We start from the raw sequence: 26,632 nt of genomic DNA on the forward strand, positions 1-26,632 counted from the left end.
CTGAGTTTGGAGGGGAAGAATAAACAGCTGTAATTAAAGGTATCTCCACTTCTCCCCATGTATCTGTACGCAGACGCAGATAAAAGATGGAGACAATAACTGATTGGTCAGTATGGAACCAGTTTTAAGATAAGACACATAGGTTGATTGAGATATGCAATTATGAGAAAACTCTTTACATCAATCTTGGGATCTGACTTCATTTCTCGTCAACACAACTTTGGTCCTTGGCTAAGGGTCCTTGGTGAAGGCACAGCAGATACAGGTGGTCCAGTTTCTTAGGCAAAGTCCAAACAATGCAATAAGGTTTTCTCCCAATTCCCACAATTTTGAATAAACTTTTTTTCACAAGATAGAATTTGGACTAGGAACTGAGCTAGCTCCAGAATTGAGTTACAATATGGAGTCAGTGTGATTCACTCAATTCCCACAGTTAACTACTTGCTATCCTAATCCCTTCAATTCCTTCGATTTTCTTATAAAGAAGACATGCATATGTAGAAATTAAAATACTATCAGTTAAATGACTTCAAGACAACAGTGAAATGGATGTAACAAGGCAATGTATGATAAGTGACTAAGGATTGTTAGAATTCTTAAAGTAAGTGGAGTAACCTTTAAAGAAGAGGTAGGATTTAGATACTCAGGGAATAGAGTATGGCCAAAGGAACAGAATTAGGAGTATATGATGTACTAATCTGCAGAATTAGAAAATTCATTTTTGGCCATAGCCAACACAGACATTTATTTTGTTTGTCTATTCTTATATGATGTTTATATTTTCCCTTCCTTCTTTCCTTCCTTTCTTTCTTTTTCTCTCCCTTCACTCCTTTTTTTCCTCCCTTATTTCTGCTCCTCCTTCCCTTTTTTCCCTTCTTCCCTCCCTTCCTTCTTCTCAATGAAGTTTTTCCTGATTCCCAAAGAAACCACTTCCCTCTTTCCTAAATCCACTTTGCATTTATTTTGTATTAATCCTACATACAGGATATTGACAAAATGTGTACCCATCATTTCCTCCCATTAGACTATAAGGACCTCAAGGGCAGATTGTTAACTTTTTTCTTTGTACTTTCCATGCTTTGCACAGTATGTGACACAAAGAAGACACTTGATACATATTTGTTGAATGATTTATTTACTCATTCATCTACTTGGACACTCCAAAGAAGCTGTCAGGCTGATCTCTTTTAAAATACTTTGGGTCTCATTAAAGAAAGTATCCTTAATGACATATATTAAGTTCAACAAGCATTTATTTAGTGCCAGTTTTACAACAGCCATTATTAGGACATTTTTAAAATCCCTTTGTTCTAGTAGATTCAATTCTGCTGAGGGGGAATCACATGATAAATGTAAAACATTTGCAAAAATAAATAAATTAGGTATAAAAATAAAAATAATTTCAGGGAAATAGAAAAAGTAATAATTGACCAGATTAGCTAGGGCCTAAAGCAAGATTAGAAAATAGGAAAGAGGTTAGGTCCCACTCAAGGGAGCTGAGAATCATCTGCAAAGAGATGATCCCTAAGAGAGTTATTGTAGAGGGAGAGTTGAGGATCACAAACAGAACCTTGGGGTACATACATGGTTAGTGGTTGTGATCTGGAAGAAAATCCAGAAAAGGAAGCTGAGAAGGGTTGGTCAGGCAGTCAGGAGGAGAACCAAGAAACTGGAAGCCAGAATGTGGAGGGTTTAGAATCAAGTGAAAGAGGACAATAGCCAGCTTATTCAATGACTTTAGCCATGAAACTGAGGAGAAAGACAAGTCAGGAAGTCAAGTTAGAAGGGTTTTGCATTGTGAGGCAATGAGACTTGGACTGGTTGAGCTGTAATAGAAGGGGAAAGAAGGAATAAATGATGACATTATGAAGGAAAAACTAACAAGACAGCTGCATCCAATGTCCTATTAGTCTATGATTCTAACAGACCAAAAGACAGTATTGTTTTCTGTTTCCATATTTTATTGGATGTCCCCACAAATTCTAAATTTTTGGTTCTGTGATCTCAATCTCTTCACCTCTCGCGTGTTGCTGTTTCTTTTATGGAACTAATCAGTTTCAAATTCCCAAGTCATCTTAATTCAGCTAATGATTAATCTTACTTGCCAAAAAAAATAAAAATCATATTTGAGGCCAGTGAAGCACTTTAGCTATCCATTTCAAGCTCTTCCAATATATTTTCTTCTTTCTTCCTTTTCCACAGTTTTTACTTGAACCAATTATATTTGTAAAAATTAGTTTTAATTAATTTATTTCCAAGATTACTTTCTTTCCCCCCTCAAACCACTTTTCAAGAATAATATTTATTAATGGACATCTGCACACACAAACACATAAATACTCCCCTAGATAGCGCCACTATCTAATTTGTGATGATCTGACAGACATCACTAAAGAATTATATTTTAAATGCCCACTGTATACAATGTACTGTGCTAAGAAATCAAGGATAGCATATGAGGAATACTGGATTAAAAGTCAGACATCCAGACTAGTTCTAGCATTGTCACTAAATAGCTGTGTGGTCCTTGACTAAAATTTTTAAAACATTTGGCTCTTTTATCATCTATAACATTAGAGAAGGGGAAGGGTTTGAAATAGATAATATGTAAGACCTTTTTTCATTCTAAAATTCTAAGCAAAATGGTGTTCTCCTTTATACAGATGATAAATCCCATTAGTCTCTCATGATATCATGATGGCACATTTCCCTACAGATGCCTTACTATGATTTCAAAATAAATTTTAGTCATTTTCCTTTCAGAGAGAACTCTTTCTCTATCCCCTATGAGCAACTGAAGAGCTTTGTGTCATTTTAATTGGGGTGTCATTTCTTAAAGGGAGAGTCATGTGACTAAAATCTCATTTAATTTATCAGCATGAGAAATAACTATCCATTATTATTAGTTAATGGCAATAAATGAAGGAACAAATATTTTATTTATAGGATATAAATAATCCCTATGTGTTTGGGGAACATAGAAAAGTCTGGTGATTTTTTAAAAATCCAAATATATTTTAAAAGAATAACTGTAACTTTGGAGTCATAATCTTCCTAGAGAAATCAATATGGAAGAAGGCATATTTTACAATATTAACTTTTCATCGATTTCATTAATTAACAAGTATGTATATCATTGTGTAAAATATCATATAATTTAAGTTTATTTTTCTTTTGTGAGAAGCTATTTTGAAAGAACTGCCAGAAACGCACAGCTCTCCCACAAATTGTCTTTGGGGGGGGGAAAAAAACCTAAACTAAAGAACTGCTTCACAGATTCCCTTGACACCTACTAAGTATGAGCTAATACAGCCTCCATGCCACCTACACGCCATCTCTACATCCATTGCAGCATTTGGAATGCCTGTACTTCCACATCCTACACCTTTGTATTAAAAAAAAATACTGAAAACTGTTACAGTAATTGAAGCTTTGGAAGTCATCAATGACACTTTTTCTTAATCTTTTAAAATCTGTCACTTTGAGGTAAAAAAAAAAACATTAAAAAACCCTAATGGTTTTCTAATAAAAATAGCTATGACTGTAATTCACAGATGGTTTACTTTTATAGGAGTCAGAATGACATTAACATTTCAATCTAAGCTAAGAACACTGTGTCGCCCAGGGAGTGCTAAGCAGAGAGTGGCTCAGTAGGAGAACATTTTAACCTTTCTTCTCTTCTGGCAAGAAATATCCTTTGATTAGGGAACACAAACCAAATCCAGGCTGGCAATGATCTTGAAATTTGGCTTGATATCAGAATCCTATCTCAGAACCATTTGATTTGATATAGAGCATTCAATACCTTTTACCATAATTACTTTTACATAAATACATTACACAGAGAGGAGGCAAAATGGCCAACCCTTCTTTGTCAAAGAGTTAGCATAAGTCCTTGGAAATTTAGAAATTATCTAATCTTGTTTGTTTCCATGACATGGAAAACTCATTAAATGGGCATTGCCAGTTAGAAACTGAGCATCAATAATAGTCATGTGCTTTCTGTGGGTGAAGATGGATTATCTGGCTTGATTTCTTAGGAAGTACTCTGTAATGCTAATTTTATTCTACAACATTATACAGAATTTCTATGAACACAGTAGACTATCAAGTAAAAATCTGGCTTCCTTGCTTACTACAAATTACTTGACACGCGTATAACATTGGTCACCAAAAAATAAAAAAGGAACATGAAGTTCTTTAAGCAAACATTAAACTATTTAACAAGCATCAACTATGCCCATACCATTTCATTTATCTGTACAGTGAAAGTCTGAGAGGCAATGATGAGCAAGATATGGCCCCTGCCTTCAAATGATTTATGTGTAATAGTAATGATCATCAGTGACATTTCTATATCAAAGAGTGGTCGCAAAGCAGTTCATTTTCATCATCTATCTACTAGGCTATCTGCTCCATGCATACAGTGACCAGGTCTTCTATCAGATTTTCATCTTTCCTTTCATCTAATCCTAGTTGTTAGTCCATATTCATGTACAGAAGATGTTGCTGTTGTTGTTGTTGTTCAGTCATTTCAGTTCTGTCCAACTCTTTGTGACCCCATTTGGGATTTTCTTGGCAGAGATACCGGAGTGGTTTGCCAGTTTCCTTCTCCAATTCATTTTGCAGATGAGGAAACTGCAGCAAATAAGGTTAAGTGAATTGCCCAGGATCACAAAGCTAGGAAGTGTCTGAGGCCAGATTTGAATTTAGGTCACCCTGACCCCAGGGGAAGCACCCAATCACTGCACCCCCCAAAATAAATAGAATACTATTCATCTTTTTTACCAAATGTATTTTTGTTAATCTTCATAAGTTCAATTGCCATTATTCTCATTTTGCAGATGAGAGAATTGAGCCCCAGAGAGAATAAATGACTTGTTCAAGCTCACAAAGCTAGTAAACAATATATCTGGAATGTAAATCTAGGTATTCTAATTCCTAGTACAGTGATTTTGAATAGTATCATGTTACACCATGCTAGTAGAGAGAAGCATACACAAAACTATAATCCAAACTAGAATGTAAAAGTACAGTAATAATATATGTATATGTGAGAAGAGGATCATGGGTTCATAGACTTAGACCTAGGAAGGACCTTTGAGATCACAGTTCAATGTATTCATTGGAAGTTGAGAAAATGGAGACACAGAGCCTAAATGACTTTTCCCCAAACAGATATCAAGTCACAGGGGTGGAATTCACACTCATGTTCCTCTAACTAATTTAAATGTGTTAGACATTGCTTTGTCTGTTCCTCCAAGTATTTTTGCCCAGTGATAGACTAGGGACTTATTGTTTTTGCGAATATAAAGTAAGCCAAAAAATCCAATAGAGAACAGAAATTCATGATCTTTCAAACTTTTGATCATTTTAACATCCAAATGTCTCCACAAAGACCTCCCCAAATAAAATTTTCAAGGGATATTTTGATAGCTTCAAAATTTGAAAAGGGACTTTGCCTCATGCTTTCCCAATATGTTCTTTGAAACTTTCTTTCTTTCATGAGTATACTCCTATTTATCTTCATAGTTTTCCTGACCTCTTCTCTGGACAGTCTAACATTAACTGAAAACTATTTTCCAAATAAATCAATCAATAGCCACACTTTTAACTGTTTAACCCATAAATATATCCTGATCACTAATTCCCCTGACTTCAATAAGAGATGAGATAAGGTCAATAAGCTATTTGTTCTCTAGGTCCACTCCCAGGCCATTTGCCTACAACAGTTGATATTTCTGATATTTTTTAAAATCATCTTTAGTTTTTTTCTTTGTTTATTGTACTTCATGACCTATCCCTAACTACTTCAATGACTTTAGCACCCACCTTCTATTTTCTTCTAGATCTCTTGTCTTTCTATCACTATGGGCAATGTCACTGACTCTAAACATTTCTTACTATCTTCTTCTACAAAGACAACACTTTTATAAGAAAATGGAAGCACATGAGAACCATCAAATAATGAGACAGTGAGAATAGTAAAAGAAAAAATATTTTAAATAAATGTTAGTGAGAAACCCAACTAAACAATGCCATTCCAAAGACATTTAAGGATGAAACTGGAATTTTGGCAATAGGAAGATGAAAGATAGCAAAGATTTTTTTATTATAAATTTTTTTCACCATCGAGGAAAATGGAAGAATTTGTCCTCTAGCATTTCATTCTTAATTATACTTTTTTATAGAGGAAATTATAATGTTCCTGAAGAAAGCAAACATGGGAAAGGTCACTTGATTAAATAAAATCTCTATAGAGAAGTTTTGTGCTAGAAGTCACACAGTTTTGAAGACTGATAAGAGAGATATCTAAAGGGAAGACAGAGACAAAAAGAATCAAAAGGAACCTAAGATCTTATCATTGCTTTCTTCTCAAAGGCAATAAAGAAAATACATATATTTTTAAAAACCTACTGACTCATATGTTTACTTTTGCATTTGTATGAAATTTCTGAGAATCATATATGTATCCATCAAGAGCATCTTTGGGAAGAGTGTCCAAAGGTGACTAGATGAGTTTTTGTCTTATACTCCGTAGTAAACAATATCTTACAGGTATAGCAAATAAAAGGTCCCATTGCACTTACTGTTTTTTGACTATAAAAAAAGCATTTGCTTCAGTAGATGGATGTGCTCTTAAAAGAACTATTCCAACAAGGGGATGCCCATGCATATGACAAAATTATACAAGATTCCTTCAAAGATATAACAGATAATTTAGTACTCGGTGATCTTCACATCATTAATATCAAATGAGGAATAAAACGGAAAGAGGTCTCTTTTCCAAAGATGCAGTATCCATATCAAAGAGTGATTCCTTATAGCAAGTGAAGTCTTTCAGATGGTCCTATTTCATATAACAATTGTACTGTTTATATCAAGGCCTAGAATGCTAAATAAGAGCCTCCTAAAGGATATTCATTATCATGTCAAGTAATGTGGACTAAATACTCACACAGGAAAAACTAAATGGATTTTAAAAGGCCTATTATTCAGATGATATATAATTGAATGAATACTCTATAGAATTCATATATAAGTATAGATATTTTGGATAGACATTATGGATCATTAGTTGCATCTAGATTTTTCAATTGTACATAACTAAACCAAGAGTGTCTTTATGAAATTGCAACGTTTTTTAAATAACTTCTAGTTTCTTCTTGAAACACAGTTTTCACCTTTGCATTATCCATATTTTTCCAGAATGTTTGTAGAGATCCCAATGATAAATGATGCCATTTTAAAGATCAAAAATTAAAATGCACGCACAGGAACACACATAGCAGGCACTAGTAGACTTCAACACATGACAAACAATGAATTATAAAGAAAATATTGATTAAAGGATATCGTAAAAGAAATGTTTAAACAATAAAATAGATAGGCAGTTTGCATGGAAAGAGGCCAGAATAATCATTTGAAGATTTCTTTCTGGAGGTGATCTGTGAATTCTTTCAATTTCAATTTTATTTTCTTGTTCAAAGCTATCTGGGCAGTTTTCTTTGATACTTTCTTGTAATATGATTTCCAATGCTATTTCTTGATCATAACTTTCAGGTAGTCCAATAATTCTCAAATTGTCTCTCCTAGATCTATTTTTTCTAGGCCAGTCTTTTTTTTTCAGTAAGATATTTCATGTTTTCCTCTTTTTTTATTCCTTTGATTCTACTTTATTATTTCTTGATGTCTCATGAAATCACTAGTTTCTAGTCATTCAATTCTAACTTTTAAGGCTTGATTATCCTCTGTCAGCTTTTGGTTCTCCTTTTCCATTTCTTCTTTCATTGCTTTCATTTCTCTTCCCCACTTTTCCTCTGCTTCTCTTAATTGTTTTTTGAAGTCTTTTTCGAGCTTTTCAAGATGTCCAATCCATACTTTTCTTTTGGACTTTGCATGTGTTTGCTTTGCTTTCACTGTCCCCTTCTGTGTCTGTACCTTGCTCTTTGTCTCCATAAAAATTCTTTAGAGTTAGGTGCTTTTTTGTGCTGTTTGCTCATTTTTCCTACCTAATTATAGGTTTTCTGGGATTTTGGGGGTACCCTCTTAAACTTTAGCTCTTCCTTGATGCTATTATTAGCTTATTTTCTGGGGGTTTAGCAGTATCAGTACTTTGAAGATGGTAGGATGACCTGAGAGCTGAGAGTTCTGAGAGTTTGATATTCTGATAGCTCAAAGACTTGCCTTAGGCTTAAAGCTTTTGGTCTTACTTTGATCTTGATCAGGTCAGGAACTGCTTAAATTATAACCTTAGGCTTAGTTATAAGATTTTGGTCTTAACTGTGTACTTGTTCTAATCAGGCACACCTTTGATTGCCCTGTCCTGGAGCTCTGTCCTGAACTTTAGGCAAAAAGATCTGGGCCCCCTTTAGTACTATTAGCCACTCCAATCTGTGATCTATGTCCTCATCCTAAGCCCACACTAAGACTCCTGGCTTCACTCTGGGCCCACACAGACTGCCCTGAGCTGTGACCCTGGACTATTCCACAGGTTTGAAATTTCAAGGGGTGTGGGTTGGCTTGAACCACTTTTTGCCCAGGCAGGATCTTAGGATCTGCATGTTGGTTTGGACTTAGATTCTGAACATGAGACAGCAGATATAAGGTGGAGATGTGTGGCTTGCTCTTGGCTTGTTCTTCATTCCTTACTATAGTCTTTCTGATTCTGCTCCCTTTTTACCCCAGTGCCCCAGATGTTCTGTGCCTACCTTTTGGGTTTTTCTTTTCTTGAGAGTTGTTTCCCTATCTCTTCTTGTTGCTTCTTTCCCTCCTGTGTTCGTTTTATGGTGATATTTTAATATACTGGTTAGAGAGGATTCTCATGCTGGCTCAGAACTTCTCTGTTCTACTCCACCATCTTGGTCCCTGTCCCAGAAATCTATGAGACAAGAATAATCAAAGTACAGCTCCCATGTTTTTCTATTATAGATTAAGAGATAACAAGGAAGGACCCCAGCATGTTGGGCTTTCCTTTTGTGGAAAAATTATAGTAGAATACGTACAGTAGTTACAGAGGATGAGTAGGCTTGATTGGGCTGCAATCTGCATTATTAATAGGAATGCCCACATTAAAGAAATCATAGCTCCATTTAAGTTTTTCAAGAGCTAATTAAAACTATTACCAATTTATCTTTTGTCACCTCAACTGCCCTTCACAATTGTTTAGGATTTAATTTATTGATTTCTTTTATATTCCTCAGTTCATTCCCAATGATGACTGCTTTGGATCTCCATTTGCCTCAGATCTTCAATCCCATCATACATGCTTAATATTAAGTGGTTCATACTTTCCTTAGAAAATTGAAGCTGAAAGATTCCCTCATCAGGCTGAATGATGACAGCTTCTTTTTCACCTCAAAATAGTTCCCTCCACATTGAAGTACATAGATATAGGTATAACTGTAGGCATAGATAGGAAATGTACTTGCTTACTAGGTCTAACGCTTTAAGACTCTTTATCCCATAATTTATCACTGGCTACTGGAATTCAAAAAAGCTTTCATCAGATCCTAACATCTCCTCATTCTACTATTCTATTTAACTACATTTAATCTTGAGTTCCATACTTGCCACTATAAGGGGAAAAGGGGATTTATATATTAAAAGGTTTGGGCTGGATTATATTTAAAAACAGGGTTGTCAGGAATTTATATTAATTCCAAAGAGATTTATTTACAATTTATTTACAAAATATAGAAAGAGTGAAGTAAGAAAATCAGAGAGAGGTTAGGGTAAGATATCTAGCTTAAGCACTAAGTAATTTACTCCCGGTCCCTGGACCAAAGCGAAGGACCTGGGGAAGTCTCTCTCAAGAAGTAATTCTCTCCTGAGGCTAGTTTTTTTCAGAAAATCCAGCAGTTAAGATCAGCTTTTCACTTACCACATGTCATTACAAAGGAAGAGATTTTAGAACAGCCTCACCAGGAACAGGGTCTCGGGTCCAGTCAGCAGATTCTCCACCAGCCTCCACTCCAAAGAATGAAGAACTCCCAGTAGAACTTAACTCAGGAAATTGTCACTCCCTTTTAAAGACTTTCTTTTGTGTCACTTCCTGTGCCTTCCTCAAATTTTTATGTGGACAAATCATAGTCTAAATCCTTACTTAGGACTGCCCAGGAGGCAGTTAGTCGATTCTGATTCGACACCCGCTATTGCACATGTGGGTCACAGACCTTCCACTTAATGATTAAGTGGGATGTTTACACTTTTGATGATTAGATCTAAAAATGGGCAGATCTCCCCACTACTGTAAGTAGTGTGTTTACACTTTTTGTGATTAAATTTTAAAATGGTCAGGGGTTACAATTTAATCTTCACAATCAGTGAGAGTTAATTAATTTCATTTTCACAATCAGGGGAGAGTTAAATTTAATCTTCACACCACTTCCACTTCCATACCAACCTCTCACTCTTTAATCCTTTGAAGTTCACTCTTCCTCTACTCTTCTACTGAAAAATAAATATACTGGCAAATGTCACTACTGATCTTCTAGACACTAAATCTGGGATAATTATGTTACTTCATTTTTTCTTATCATCTTAATAGTATTTAATAGTTTTGAAAACTATATATTTTTTAATTTTCCTTTCTTGCCTTTTATGATACCACACTCTTCTGGCTGACCTCATCTCTTTCGCCACTCCTTACTATATTTTCTGTGCTGGATAATTTCTCTCCTCCTACCCCTTAGATATGAGTAATCCAGGTAAGTCTGAAACTACAGTGCTTATATAACTCATAGCACTTTGCTTCTCTCTGAATATGTTTATTCCTAAGACTTCTTTATCCATCAGTACTATGTGCATGACTCTCAAATATACATATCCATTTCTAACATTCCCCTAAAATTAAGAACCATATGTTTAATTACCTTCTGAACATTTCTATTTGTGTGTTCAATCATTATCTTAAATTCAGGAGTTCTTAATCTTGGGTCCTCGAATTTGGTGGAGTTATTTTTTAAATTATTGTATTATAGTATATTTGGTTTCCTTATAGACCTATATATTTATCTTATGAGTTTTAAAAATATTTTACAACTAACCTTCAGTTTCACCAGACTGCTAAAGGAGATCATGATGCTCAAAAAAAAAATTTAACTTCTCTCTTAAATGCAGTATGTTCAAACCAAATTCATCCTATACAGTTCCACTCCTTGCTATCATGTTTTCTTTCTCATTGTATCTTATCAATTGTATAGCCACTCTCCTATTCTCAAGTCAATCTCCTCTTTGCTTCTTCCTTAAGCCACTAGACCATAATGTTTCTTTCTTCATAATGATTTTCATAGGGCTTCCTTCTTTTCTTTCCTTATTGTCAATCTCATTTTCCAGTCACAGAACCTGATACTAAAGCCATTCTATTGGTCTTCTAATAGTCTTTACCTCCAATCTCTCCCCACTCCAATCTTTCTTACACACTTCCTTATAATTTTTTTAAACAGGCTTGTATATTCCAACACTTGGATTTAAAAACAGCAGCCAAAAGAACAACCTTCTTTCTTTCCAATTGCCTACAAGTCCAAACTCCTTACCCTGGTATTCACATTGACACTTTGTTTTAACCTACCTTCCTAATGTTTCCCCAAACTAAACTTTCAGCTTCCCTCCATAGACTGACTATTGTACTAATTGTTTTTTGAACTTGCCTTTGTTATTCTTGTTCCCATCCTTCCTGCCCTGAAATGGTCACATATTCCTTTTGTCCCCAAATGAGTCCTTTCCAACCACTCTTTTATCTGTCTTTATTTCTTTGCTCATATGAATCATAGTTATTCTTGAAGGTCCAACTCAAGTATCTTCACCTTTAAACAAAGCTTTAGTCATTCATTCCAGCTCACAATGAATGCCCCCTCCTTTGAATTGATATAGTGAGTCTTATCTGTTACCATTCATTGGGCACTAATAAATAAACTACTTTATTGAATTGTACATGTGTTGTTTTCCTAACTACTCCATAGAGACATTGGAGGGCAGAGACTGAGCCATATTCTTTGAGGCATTCATATTCACCTTGCACCAATTAGGTGATCAATGACTTAGTTTATTGCCTAATAGGCTGGGAAGATGTGACCTAGCAGTCTAGTTGCTTTTGCTATTTCTGAGTTCTGCTTTTCTGTTTAGCCTTGAGCACATTTTGCCTTTGAGATGTAGTTCACCACTATGAATGACATGTCACCTTTGGTGATGAGCAGATAGATGACATGCCCCCTCCTTTCCAATGCCTGTCTCACAGATTTGTTCTGCATTGCTCACAGACAGTACCAACTGTTCTTCCTGTTGATTGCCAGGATAAGTCAGTAGTTGGGAAAAAAAGACCACAAATTGTGGAAAATAACTGGGGATGGTGCAAGGGAATAGCATTTTATAACAAAATCCTAGTTAAACCATCTTTTGTTTGTTGTTTTGAAGATGCAGTTGACATAGTTGAGCAAATAGAGCCTTAAAGGCACTCTTCAGACAAGGTACCTCTATGCAGTACATCAAAATTAGACAAGCTTGCATGACAGATATAAGCACAGACCAAACTTTTTCAGTGATATAGTAGAGCATTGATTGCTAGCCATGAAGTGGTAAGCTGTGAGAAGTGTTTGCCAGTCATGTAAGATGCTCAGGATGAGTCATCCTCCCTCACAGATAAGGGAACAGAGTCCTCCATAGTCCATTTTGACTAATGGCACTGCAATAATTCTGTCAGGCCCAATGACTGCAAAGCTGCTTTACTGAAATACACTGTGATATGAAAGAGATAAATCGAACAATTCATAGTTCCAAAACTAAGTGAAGAAAAGAAATCCCACATATTTTCTAGGTTATGACAAAGAACTTTTGCAAACTATGTTAAGTATCTATTCATGTCTATACAAATGTATACATATATACAGATTCCAAGGTTGGTCAACCAGGTAGGCTCAAAGACAAAGAAGAAAAAGTGATGTGGCTAAATTGTTTTGAGGGAACCACATACTGCTTTCTGTGATACTAAATGAAAGCTGGGGAGAAAATTATATTCTCAGTAAATGTGTTCATTACATAATGTTTTCATAAGGAAACAAAATTATCACTCAAATGATATTCTGTGCAAAATTTTCAAATTTACTATTCAAGTCTTATGTAACACCTTAATTACAATAAAGATAGTATATCATAAAAAGGTGGTATAGTGGGGTTTGGTGTCAAGAAAATCGAAATTCATATTCTACCTCTGATGTTCTCATGTGCAACCTTGGGCAAGTTACTTAAACTGCACATGCCTCAGGAAAATCACTACGATTTATTTACTAACTTCTAATGTGTTTTAACTATGCTAAAGAAATCACAGGTTCTTCAAATATTCATAAATGCATTATAAATTATAATACTAGTATAGAGGGTAAGCAAAAATGTAGACTATGTTTTTAAATGAAATTTATATATATATATATATATATATTTTATTCATGATACCATACTTATACATTAATATAAATTAATCTCAATATAAAACAACAAAAGTAAAGTGATCAATGACATTAAAAAAAAACAAATTATCTTAGTCTAAATCATAGAATATTTTAAATATGCTTTTTTTTTTACTTTACAACACAGTATACCTGGTAACTCAAACTACAATTAATAATTATTTTCCCCAAAAAAGTTCAATCCTAAATCACCTGCTTAGTATGTAGAGACAAGTGATTTATAATTAGCATGTCAGTTGGTAGAATGAAGAATGGAAAATTATCAGGAGACTTGAAGATGAGTGAAATGGTTTGTTGTCTTCAGGATTTCAAACATTACTCCTTGTCATTCATTGAGTTTACATGATTAATTTTCATTATCTTTGAAGAGAGTATGATTAGCAAAAGTAAACATAACACAGCTCCTATCTCAATGAACACAAATTCCAAATTATGGAAGTTGAAAATAACGATGAATACCTATGATCAATTTCTAGTTCTGATATCGCCCATGTGACCTCGAGGAAGTGGTTCTCCCCTTTAGTCTCCAGTGTTGTCACCTATAAAATAAAAGGGTCCTGACTTCCGGGTAATCATGGCTGCAATCTAGAGGCGGCACGCTTCCTCTCCCCAGCACCGAACGAAATAGACTACATCAAAGGAGCATAAAATCACCTTTGGAGGAACAGAAGGACTCCCCAGTACCCCACAGAGGCAAAGGTACGTGGGGCTTGAACATTTCCACACTAAAACAAGAAGGAAAAGCTTGCACAGAAAAGTGAACTGAGCCGCCCTTCCCCCACCCCACCTCCCCCACTAAACCAGAGTGAGCTACCTGAGCGCTCACCGGGACAGCGAGTGAGTGGGGAGCGTCTCTGTCTGGGGGGGCACTCCAGGGTCCTTGGGATCTGGGGACTGCCAGGAAAAAAACGTCTCAGGGCGCTTTTACTGGAGAATCCAGCGGACCTGGACTCGGTGCGGGCTGCGCTGAACAACGCGCGCTGATTATCTGGGCGGAGCTGAATACCTGGGCTCGGAGGCTGGGAAGAACTAGTCTGAAGCAACCTAAATTCACAGAAAAACCGCTCTTATAACCCAGACCCCAGACCAAAAAGGGAAGGGAAATAAAACCACCAAAGGGATGGCTCACATGGCCCAAAATCAAGCCTCCAGGAAGAAAGGGAAAAAAGTGACTATTGAAAACTTTTATGGTGGAAGTACCCAAGGAAAAGAGGAGAACGAGGAGGAAATCCAAAAAAATTCAGAACACGCCTCCCAAAATGGAAACTATCAACAAGCTCTGGAAGATCTCAAACTGGAACTTATCCAAAAGATTGAAACCTTCTGGAAAGAAAAATGGGAGAAAGAGATCAGCTGTCTGACAGATAAGACTGCTCAATTGGAAAAAGAACTCGAAGCATCCAATAGAAGGGCAGACAAGGCTGAAAAGCAAATCAAGTCCCTAATGACCAGAATTAAGGACCTCGAAGAAAGTGAGATGATAAAACAGCAAGAATCAATAAAGCAAACCCAAATAATTAATGAATTGGAAGAAAACAGAAAATATCTCACTGAGAAGGTCACGGACCTGGAGAACAGAGGAAGACGAGAAAATCTCCGTATCATCGGTCTCCCAGAAAAACCAGAGGTAAACAACAAATTGGATTTTATTCTAGAGGAGATTATAAAAGAAAATTGCCCCCACGTTCTGGAGCAAGGGGGCAAAATAGAAATAGAAAGGATTCATAGAACACCTTCTATACTAAATCCCCAAAAGACAACGCCTAGGAATGTAATTGCCAAATTCAAGAGCTTCCAAGTAAAGGAGAAAATCCTACAAGAAGCCAAGAAGAAGAGCTTCAGATATAAGGGGGCTCCCATAAGGATCACACACGACTTAGCGGCTAATACACTAAGAGACCGCAAAGCATGGAACACGATATTTAGAAAGGCAAGAGAGCTGGGTCTCCAACCAAGAATCAACTACCCAGCAAAACTGACTACATACTTCCAGGGGAAAGTATGGGCATTCAACAAAATAGAAGATTTCCAAGCATTTGCTAAGAAAAGACCAGAGCTCTGTGGAAAGTTCGATATCCAAGCACAGAAAGCAAGAGAAACATGAAAAGGTAAATATGAAAGAAAGGGAAAAGGAGATAAATCTTATCTTTCTCTTTAAGTCAAACTCCCTTCTATAAGGACTACATTTACATCTAATTATATATATATTAATATGTGGGGAAAATGTTTTGTGGAACTCTTATAAATTGTATCATCATAAGAGTAGTTAGAAGAAACATGCATAGGGAAAGATTGGGGAATTAAGAAGATTTGGGGAAAGTTGGGGCAAAAAAAGGAAAAGGGAGGGGGGAACCGTGATAATACTAAGATTAACTTCAAGAAATAGGGGGGGAATCAATAGAATAAACTTTCCCATATAAAGATACACATGGGAAGGGGAGGGGAAGAACTCTCATATGAGAAGGAGAGGAAGAGAGCGTGAAGTGGAATTACTTAAACCTTACTCTCAGTGAAATCAAATCTGAGAGGGAAGAACATCTAGATCCAGTGGGATCCTAAATTCTATCTTATCCATTAGGGCAAGAAAGAAAGGAAAATCAAGGAGGGGGGGGGAGGGAGTACAAAAAGGGAGGGAAGGAGAGGGGGGAGGGGAAGGGAGCATAAAAAGGGAGGGGCTAGAAAGGGAAGCATCTCAAGGGAGGGGACTAGGGGGACTGACCTAAAGTAAATCACTGGTTCAAAAGGAGAAAGCTAAAGAAGAAAGGTCATAACTAGGGGAAGACATCAAAATGCCAGCGAATCCACAAATAACAATCATAACTTTGAACGTGAATGGGATGAACTCACCCATAAAACGCAGACAAATAGCAGATTGGATTAGAACACAAAACCCTACCATATGTTGTCTTCAAGAAACACATATGAGACGGGTTGACACTCACAAGGTTAGAATTAAAGGTTGGAGTAAGACCTTTTGGGCCTCAACCGATAGAAAGAAGGCAGGAGTTGCAATCATGATATCTGACAAAGCCAAAGTACAAATAGACCTGATCAAAAGGGACAGGGAAGGTAAATATATTCTGCTAAAAGGAAATATAGACAATGAGGAAATATCACTAATCAACATGTATGCACCAAATGGTATAGCATCCAAATTTTTAATAGAGAAACTAGGAGAATTGAAGGAGGAATTAGACAGTAAAACCATATTAGTGGGAGACTTGAACCAACCACTATCAAATTTAGATAAATCAAATCAAAAAATAAATAAGAATGAGGTAAAAGAGGTGAATGAAATCTTAGAAAAATTAGAATTAATAGACATATGGAGAAAAATAAATAGGGACAAAAAAGAATACACCTTCTTTTCAGCACCACATGGCACATTCACAAAAATAGATCATACACTAGGTCATAGAAACATGGCACTTAAATGCAGAAAAGCAGAAATATTAACTGCAGCCTTTTCAGATCACAAGGCAATTAAAATATTGATCGGCAAGGGTACATGGAGACCCAAATCAAAAATTAATTGGAAATTAAATAACATGATACTCCAAAATTGGATAGTTAGAGAAGAAATCATAGAAACAATTAACAATTTCGTTGAAGAAAATGACAACGGCGAAACATCCTTTCAAACCTTATGGGATGCAGCCAAGGCAGTACTTAGAGGAAAATTCATATCCCTGAGTGCATATATTAACAAATTAGGGAGGACAGAGACCAAGGAATTGGAAATGCAAATAAAAAAACTTGAGAACGAACAAATTAAAAACCCCCAGAAGAAAACCATACTAGAGATCCTAAAAATTAAGGGAGAAATTAATAAAATAGAAAGTGACAGAACTATTGAGCTAATAAACAAGACTAGAAGCTGTTACTTTGAAAAAACAGACAAAATAGACAAAGTACTGGTTAATTTAATTAAAAAAAGGAAAGAAGAAAGGCAAATTAATAGCATCAAGGATGAAAAGGGGGATCTCACCTCAAATGAAGAGGAAATTAAGGCAATCATTAAAAACTACTTTGCCCAACTATATGGCAATAAATATACCAACCTAGGTGATATGGATGAATATTTACAAAAATATAAATTGCCTAGACTAACAGAAGAAGAAATAGTTTTCTTAAATAATCCCATATCAGAAATTGAAATCCATCAAGCCATCAAAGAACTGCCTAAGAAAAAATCCCCAGGGCCTGATGGATTCACCAGTGAATTCTATCAAACATTCAGAGAACAGTTAACCCCAATATTACACAAACTATTTGACATAATAAGCAAAGAGGGAGTCCTACCAAACTCCTTTTATGACACAAGCATGGTACTAATTCCAAAGCCAGGCAGGCCAAAAACAGAGAAAGAAAACTATAGGCCAATCTCCCTAATGAATATAGATGCAAAAATCTTAAATAGGATACTAGCAAAAAGACTCCAGCAAGTGATTAGAAGGGTCATCCACCATGATCAAGTAGGATTCATACCAGGGATGCAGGGCTGGTTCAACATTAGGAAAACTATCCACATAATTGACCACATCAACAAGCAAACCAACAAGAATCACATGATTATCTCAATAGATGCAGAAAAAGCCTTTGATAAAATACAACACCCATTCCTACTAAAAACACTAGAAAGCATAGGAATAGAAGGGTCATTCCTAAAAATAATAAACAGTATATATCTAAAACCATCAGCTAATATCATCTGCAATGGGGATAAACTAAACCCATTCCCATTAAGATCAGGAGTGAAACAAGGATGCCCATTGTCACCTCTATTATTTGACATTGTATTAGAAACACTAGCAGTAGCAATTAGAGAAGAAAAAGAAATTGAAGGCATCAAAATAGGCAAGGAGGAGACCAAATTATCACTCTTTGCAGATGACATGATGGTCTACTTAAAGAATCCTAGAGACTCAACCAAAAAGCTAATTGAAATAATCAACAACTTTAGCAAAGTTGCAGGATACAAAATAAACCCACATAAGTCATCAGCATTTCTATATAATTCCAACACAGCTCAGCAGCAAGAACTAGAAAGAGAAATCCCATTCAAAATTACCCAAGACAAAATAAAATACTTAGGAATCTATCTCCCGAGACAAACACAGGATCTATATGAACACAACTACAAAACACTTTCCACACAACTAAAACTAGACTTGAACAATTGGAAGAACATTAACTGCTCATGGGTAGGACGAGCCAATATAATAAAAATGACCATCCTACCCAAACTCATCTATCTATTTAGTGCCATACCCATGGAACTTCCAAAAATTTTTTTTACTGATTTAGAAAAAAACATAACAAAGTTCATTTGGAAGAACAAAAGATCAAGGATATCCAGGGAATTAATGAAAAAAAACACAAAGGAAGGGGGTCTTGCAGTCCCAGATCTCAGACTATATTATAAAGCAGCGGTCATCAAAACAATTTGGTACTGGCTAAGAGACAGAAAGGAGGATCAGTGGAATAGACTGGGGGCAAGCAACCTCAGCAAGACAGTATATGACAAACCCAAAGATCCCAGCTTTTGGGACAAAAATCCACTATTTCATAAAAACTGTTGGGAAAATTGGAGGACAGTGTGGGAAAGATTAGGCTTAGATCAACACCTCACACCCTACACCAAGATAAATTCAAAATGGATGAATGACTTGAACATAAAGAAGGAAACTATAAGAAAATTAGGCGAACACAGAATAGTATACATGTCAGACCTTTGGGAAGGGAAATACTTCAAACCAAGCAAGAATTAGAAAGAGTTACAAAATGCAAAATAAATAATCTGGATTACATCAAATTAAAAAGTTTTTGTACAAACAAAACCAATGTAACCAAAATCAGAAGGGTAGCAACAAATTGGGAAACAATCTTCATAAAAACCTCTGACAAGGGTTTAATTACTAAAATTTATAAAGAACTAAATCAATTGTACAAAAAATCAAGCCATTCTCCAATTGACAAATGGGCAAGGGACATGAACAGGCAATTCTCAGCCAAAGAAATCAAAACTATTAATAAGCACATGAAAAAGTGCTCTACATCTCTTATAATCAGAGAGATGCAAATCAAAACAACTCTGAGGTATCACCTCACACCTAGCAGATTGGCTAACATGACAGCTATGCAAAGTAATGAATGCTGGAGGGGATGTGGCAAAGTGGGGACATTGATTCATTGCTGGTGGAGTTGTGAATTGATCCAACCATTCTGGAGGGCAATTTGGAACTATGTCCAAAGGGCGATAAAAGACTGTCTGCCCTTTGATCCAGCCATAGCACTGCTGGGCTTGTACCCCAAAGAGATAATGGACAAAAAGACTTGTACAAAAATATTCATAGCTGCGCTCTTTGTGGTGGCCAAAAATTGGAAAATGAGGGGATGCCCTTCAATTGGGGAATGGCTGAACAAATTGTGGTATATGTTGGTGATGGAATACTATTGTGCTAAAAGGAATAATAAAGTGGAGAAGTTCCATGGAGACTGGAACAACCTCCAGGAAGTAATGCAGAGCGAGAGGAGCAGAACCAGGAAAACACTGTACACAGAGACTGATACATTGTGGTACAATCGAAGGTGATGGACTTCTCCATTAGTATCAATGCAATCCCTGAACAATCTGCAGGGATCTAAAATAAAATACTACCCACAAGCAGAGGATAAACTGTGGGAGTAAAAACACCGCTGAAAAGCAACTGCTTGACTACAGGGTTGGAGGAGATAAGACTGAGGAGAGACTCTAAATGAACACTATAATGCAAACTCCAACAACAGGGAAATGGGTTCAAGTCAAGAACACATGTGACAACCAGTGGAATCATGCGTCGGCTATGGGAGAGGGAAAGGCGGGGGGGGGGGGGGGGGGGGGGGGGGGAGGGGAGGAAAAGAAAACAATCTTTGTTTCCAGTGAATAATGTATGAAAACGACCAAATAAAATAATATTTAAAAAAAAAAAAAAGGGTCCTACTCAGTGATCTTTGAGGTCCGTCTGAGGGCTAAAGCCATGTTCTTGTTGTAGTACTACATTATGTTAATAGGAACAAGGTCACCTAAAGCCAACCTTGTAATTAAAAAAATAATAATTCCCACAATCTGATCTAACAGTCATTAGTATTAATGCAACAGCCTATTTCTTTGTCAGTGTGTTTACATAGATGATAAGGAGGGACCAGGTGTAAAGAGGATGATAACCAAAACCCAACACCATAATCCTTTATCAAAAGCAGATTTCCAAGACCCAGAAAAGAAGACCTTAGAACAGAATATCATCATTATCATCATGTCAAACATTTAATGAGTACTCCAGGTGTGGTTCGCAGTGGACTAGAAATCCCCAGGCGATGTGCTTAATAAATAGATAAGAGTGATTGCTAATTAGCATATCTTGGTAGAATATCAAAATGGAGACTGTCTGGGGTGCCTGAAAAAAAATTTAAAGCAGTTTGTTATCTTAAGGATTTTAAACATTCTTCCTCACAACGCTGTTTAAATCATTATCTGCATTGCGGAGATTAATTTAGTAGACATGACTTTTCCTTTGTGGAGGTACCGTTAAAAGAAATAAAGTTGAGGGCAGCTAGATGTCTCAGTGGATAGAGAACCAGGCCTGGAGAAAGGGGGTCCTGGTTTCAAATTTAACCTTGGACACTTCCTAGCCTGTGGGAAAGTCACTTAGCACCCATTGCCTAGCCCTTACAGCTCTTCAAACTTAGAACCAATACGTAGTATTGATTCTATGACAGAAGATGAGATTTTTTTAAAAAAGGAACATAAAATTATGTTTAAGAAAGCAGCCATACATTCACCAAAGTGTCCCACAGAATGATAATATTCCTATTTACATGTATTATGCATTTTGTTTATTTTTAGTGGCAAATTTAAGGTAAAAAGGGATTATAAAGAAAAGAAAAAAGAAGTACTTGGAAACTGAATAAATATAATTCATTCATATTTAAACTCTTGTCTCCAAGCAATAATGATAGTCAGTTCTCTTCGTTTTTTTTTTCAAGAAGCGTACATACAAACATTGTGGATACGTTTTCCCAAAGATGTGAATATTCATATGAAAACATTGGTGCTTCATTGTTTATGACCATGTGTAGTATAGAACTGCTGAAGAGGAATGTCCTTCAAAGATGTATTTGCAAATATTATATGCGATAATTTAAGAAAACAGACATACTAGGGGAAAAACACAAACAAACTGTGACTGCTTTTGGTGCTCCATCCCAGCCTTCTCCTGGAAAAAATCTCTGCCCTGTGATTATTTATCCATCATCATTTTGGCATTTCCTTGTTGTTGAATGTTTCCCTGCTGTTTGTGTTTTAGACAGGAGTCCGAAAAGTGTTTCTAAAATACTGGCAAGCTGACCAACTCAACGATTTGTGCCTTCAACTCCAGAGGAAAATTATAACCTGTCAAAAAGGTAACAATTACATGTGAATATTTCTGAACTGTATTTTTTGCATACCTCTAAGAGCAACAGAATTTTTAAATCTCTAAATGGTAACAATTATACATTCAAGATTTCTGAACCATGTTGTTATGCATGTTTATTTGGTAACGATTAATTGGTAAAACACAACTTTTTATTTATGTATAATCTGCTTTTCAGTTGGCCATGACATTCATTATCTGACTCGGTATTTGTATATGGAGATTTTCAGAGGTTAGAGAACATTCCCTTTTGGCTAATCAACCTTTAACTTGGTCATTTGTTGACAGCAAATTTTATAACTCTCATGCTGAAGAGGAATTCAATACATTGAGGTTTTTTTTTTTACTAATATCAACAAAGATTTTACGATTATGGTAACAAACACTAAAATTTTTTCTTGGGAAACTGAGCTGACCCTGGGTTGTCAAAGTCTAGGCCAGTGGATCACCAATGCTGTTAGGTTCATCCCAAGCTACAAAGGCTTCCGATAAAAGCTCGGTGATGGTCAGTGTGTGCTCTGACTTCTGGTACTAAGTTTTAAGGGCTCATCAGCATCTTCACAGTGTAGCAAGGGATTGAGTGACAGCCTAGAATTCTCTAAGAGCTGGCTGGGCAAAAGTTCTAAGCTGTTGAAGGAAGAGGTTTCCAACAGTCAGTCTGGAGCTGGAGGTGAAGACTGAAGCTGTGGATCTGAGACTCCCCTGGAAAAACCATCTATCAAGCAGATTGCCTGTGAGGATCAACTAAAAGAGGTTGAGAAGAAATCTCCAGTCATCTCTACTTTGCCTGGATCATCTAAGGACACCATAACTTGGGTTCCTGCTACCTGACCCACCAAAGGACTCTAAGTGAGAATCTGGGCTCCCTGTTAGGACTTAACTTTAGTAACCCTTAATTATCTTTAGTGTAGTGTAGTTTAGAAAAGGATTAAGCTTAGAAATTAATTATTGTGGGTTGAATATCTTGGGCAAATAGTCAGATGCAAACCTTTCCCCTTATTACTTTCCCATCACTCCCTTCTCTGTTAATAAATTCAATTATTTAAATGTGATTTTCTCCCTTTGTATAAACCCTTCCCCCTTTTCCTAAATATCCCTATAACAGCAGTGGGATGATGAATTTTTAGCCACAGCAATTCTGAAAAATCATCTATTAAATTGGAATATTATTCCCCCCTCTTCCAACTCCACCACCACCAGCACAACTCCACTACCACTACTACTACCACTATTACTACTACTACTACTACTAATAATAATAATAATAATAACAACAACAACAATAATAATAATAATAATTGCTAGCATTTGTGTAGTAATTGTGAAAGAGAATTCTTTATTGTCTATCCTGAGTTAACACTAACTTATGTACTTCACTAGATTGTGAAGATAGGATTAACTCTCCTTTCTCTACCTTTTGATTGAATCAACACAAATTTGAACTAAGTGGTAGAGCTTGCAGACCACTTAGTGAATTCACACCCTCAGAAACTCAATCAGCCAGGATGAGTATTCACCTCTCCAGAAGGTGAGAACTTAACCTTCAGAGAATGAGAAGTTGATCCCACAGACACTTCCCCCTGGGTAGTGCTAGACAATATGGAGACTATAATTGGCCCCTATGAAGAGGGGTAGGGACAAGAAGTTACCATAGAAGCCAGCCCCAAACTCCCTCAGAAGGAGATGGTCTTTAAGAAGATAGTCTTAAGAGATTGTCTTCTGGAGATAGTCTTCTGACTGGGGAGAGTCTTCGAGGGAGCTTTGCTGGAGACTGTGGCTTGGAGCTCAGATTCAACTTAGACTCTGACTCCTGGACTATTTCTTTGGGTGAGTGAAAGGCTGACTACTTTTCTAGTTTCCTAAGAGACTAGCTTCCATCTTAGAGGAGGCGCATGTGGTTACTCACCACCAGCATTCCTGGTTGAGAACTAATTAATAATCTCTGCCTGGATTAAGCAGAACTGGAGTAAACATACAGTTGATAAGATAGATAACCTCTCTAACCTCTTCACATTCCTCTACTTTATTGTTTCCTCTCCATTTTGCAAACATTTGTAATTAAATTTCTGATTTGAGATATGATAAATATTGGCAACCACATAATTTCATAAAATTATTGTCCAATCATTAAATTTAATCCTTAGATACTTAGACTTGAAAAGTGCTTTGCCTAGATTGTCTCATTTGATCCTCACCACCACCCCATGTAGTTGATATTACTATCTTTATTGTACAGAAGAAGAAAGTGAGACCAAGAGGGGAAGTGTTTTGCCTTGGGTCATAAAATGTGTCAGTCTCTGAGGCAAAGTTTAAATATGAGTCTTCCTGTACTCAAGCAAGCCTCTTACCCTACATGAGATGGTGATCTGGCTAACTACTAGTAGTAGTAGTATTGTTATTGTTATAATTTAGACAGCCTCTTGGAATTGCTGTGAATAAGAAGTCATTAATTACCCTACTGCCAAAGTAGTAAGTAGTCCTTGAAAATTAGCTAGGCAGGAAATTAAACAAATATGTAGTCCATCATCATCGGACCTGTCTGGGAAGAGAGAGAGAGAGAGAGAGAGAGAGAGAGAGAGAGAGAGAGAGAGAGTGTGTGTGTGTGTGTGTGTGTGTTTTAAAAGGACTAGACTGGGTCACACTGGAGGTATTTTGTAGCTCTTGATCCTGTTGGTTTAGGGTCCCTGTTAAAGCCACAGAAAGAAAATACTACTTCTGCCATTTATGTTGTTGTTGTAGGTTTCAGTCATGTCTGACTCTTCATGACCCCATTTGGGATTTTCTTGGCAAAGCTACTAGAATGGTTTGCCATTTCCTTCTCCAGTTCATTTCACAGATGGAGAGACTGAGACAAACAGGGTTAAGTGGCTGCCCAGTGTTACACAGCTAGTAAGTGCCTGAGGCTGGATTTGAATTCATTTCTTTTTGGCTCCAGGCCTCTGTAGTTTATCCACTGAGGCACCTAAGTGGAAATTTAAAAACTCCAGCTTCTGTTCCAAATATTGGAGAAATAAGCTGATGCCATAATAATTAATATGTAAAGTTTGCAAAACGTATCATATATTTTATTATCACAACAAGATTATGAGGTGTACCTTGTATCACTATCATTCTCTCCATTTTACAGATGTAGGAAAATTTTTAACTTGCCTAGGGAAGTATATGTATACTTTACTTATTTTGATGTTTTGGAAATTTTGTTGCTATGTAAAATGGTTTCTTTAGTAATGTATCTTGGACCAAAAAACTCAATTTCTTACATATTTCTTTATGTGTTTCATTAGTATTTGTTATAGATATAATTTAGATATCTTTAGATGATTTTTAAAACAATTTCACAGAAAAAATATGCTTAGATCAATTTAATTAAAATAATTTAAAAGTGCCACAAATTTGAACTATATGGAAAGGCATAAAATGGAGAGTTATTATCATTTTTTAAAGTTGGGAGTTTTGGTAAAGATTTTCTAAAAATACCCAGAGCAGTAGTGTTTTAGAATTTTAGGCAATTTTATAAGGAATGCAACAAATCTTTGACCCCAATATAAGCATACAATATGTTATAAATTGTGTAAAAAGTTGTTTATGAACTTATATGCAATAAGGAAAACTAGTACTTCATCTTCTAAGATGAGAAATCAATGATAAACTTTGTATTTAATGGTTTTGGAGGTTATTTTGATGTGTTCCATGTAGCTGGGATGGAAGAAATATATAATGGCAAATAATTATAGAAAAGGGCATCAAGGGAGAGTGATCTAGATTAAGAAGTGCTATGTTAAAAAGTCATTTTTGTTTGACATATTAGTTTTGAACTTCTGTGGCCTTAATTTTACCAACTAAAAAGGGGAAAAAATAACATTTTATAGGACTGTTAGAAGGAACAAATGTGTTTATATGTGTATGTATATATGTATGTGTACATACATGTATATGCATATGTGTGTTTCTATATATAATTCTTTCTAAACTGAAAGCCTATAAAACTCTTCATCTTTTTTTTTTTAAATACTCACTTCCTGCATGTGAAGGATAATGGTAGTGCCATTGGAGATGTTTAAGCAAAGGCTGGAAGAACACTTAGGGAGCAGTGCTGGGAAATATATAATAATCAGTTCTCAGGGCAGGGAAGTGCACGAAGAGCACTTTTTTAAAAAAATGTTTTTATTTTCTTTTTTCTCAATTACACGTAAAAATTTTTTTGACATTTTAAAAATAATTTTGAGTTCCCAGTTCTGTCCATCCTGCCCTCACTCACCTTGAGAAGGCAAGCGCTTTGATATAGATTAGACATGTGTAGTCATACAGAAACATTTACTTATTCTCCATATTGCAAAAGAGAACACATAAAACAAACAGGAAAGATATAGAAAGTAAAATAGGTATGATTCAGTCTTCATTTAGACTCCATCAGTTTTGTCTCTGGAGGTGGATAGTATTTTTCATCATAAATCCTTCAGAATTGTTTTATAGAGAATGACTGTTGTTTGTAGTTGATTATTATACAATATTGCTGTTACTGTGTACAATGATTTCCTAGCTCTGCTCTCTCCACTTTGTATTAATTCATATGTCTTCCCAGGTTTTTCTGAAACTATCCAGCTCATCATTTCTTAAAGCACAATAATATTCCATCACAATAAGATGCCACAACTTGTTTAATCATTCCTTAGGTGATGGGCATCCCTTCAAATCTGAAATATTTACCACTGTAAA

General features: G+C 36.0%; 1 protein-coding gene across 1 annotated transcript in view; it reads left to right on the forward strand.

Moving 5' to 3' along the window:
- MYO16 (myosin XVI) overlaps positions 1-26,632 on the forward strand; it is a 727,392-nt gene that overhangs the window by 609,417 nt on the left and 91,343 nt on the right. The window contains exon 29 of the mRNA XM_001375684.5: positions 21,809-21,905. Coding sequence (XP_001375721.4) covers positions 21,809-21,905 — 97 coding nt within the window. The remainder of the gene's footprint in view (positions 1-21,808; positions 21,906-26,632) is intronic.

Source organism: Monodelphis domestica, chromosome 8 (genome assembly GCF_027887165.1).
Source record: "Monodelphis domestica isolate mMonDom1 chromosome 8, mMonDom1.pri, whole genome shotgun sequence".
Taxonomy (NCBI): Eukaryota; Metazoa; Chordata; class Mammalia; order Didelphimorphia; family Didelphidae; genus Monodelphis; species Monodelphis domestica.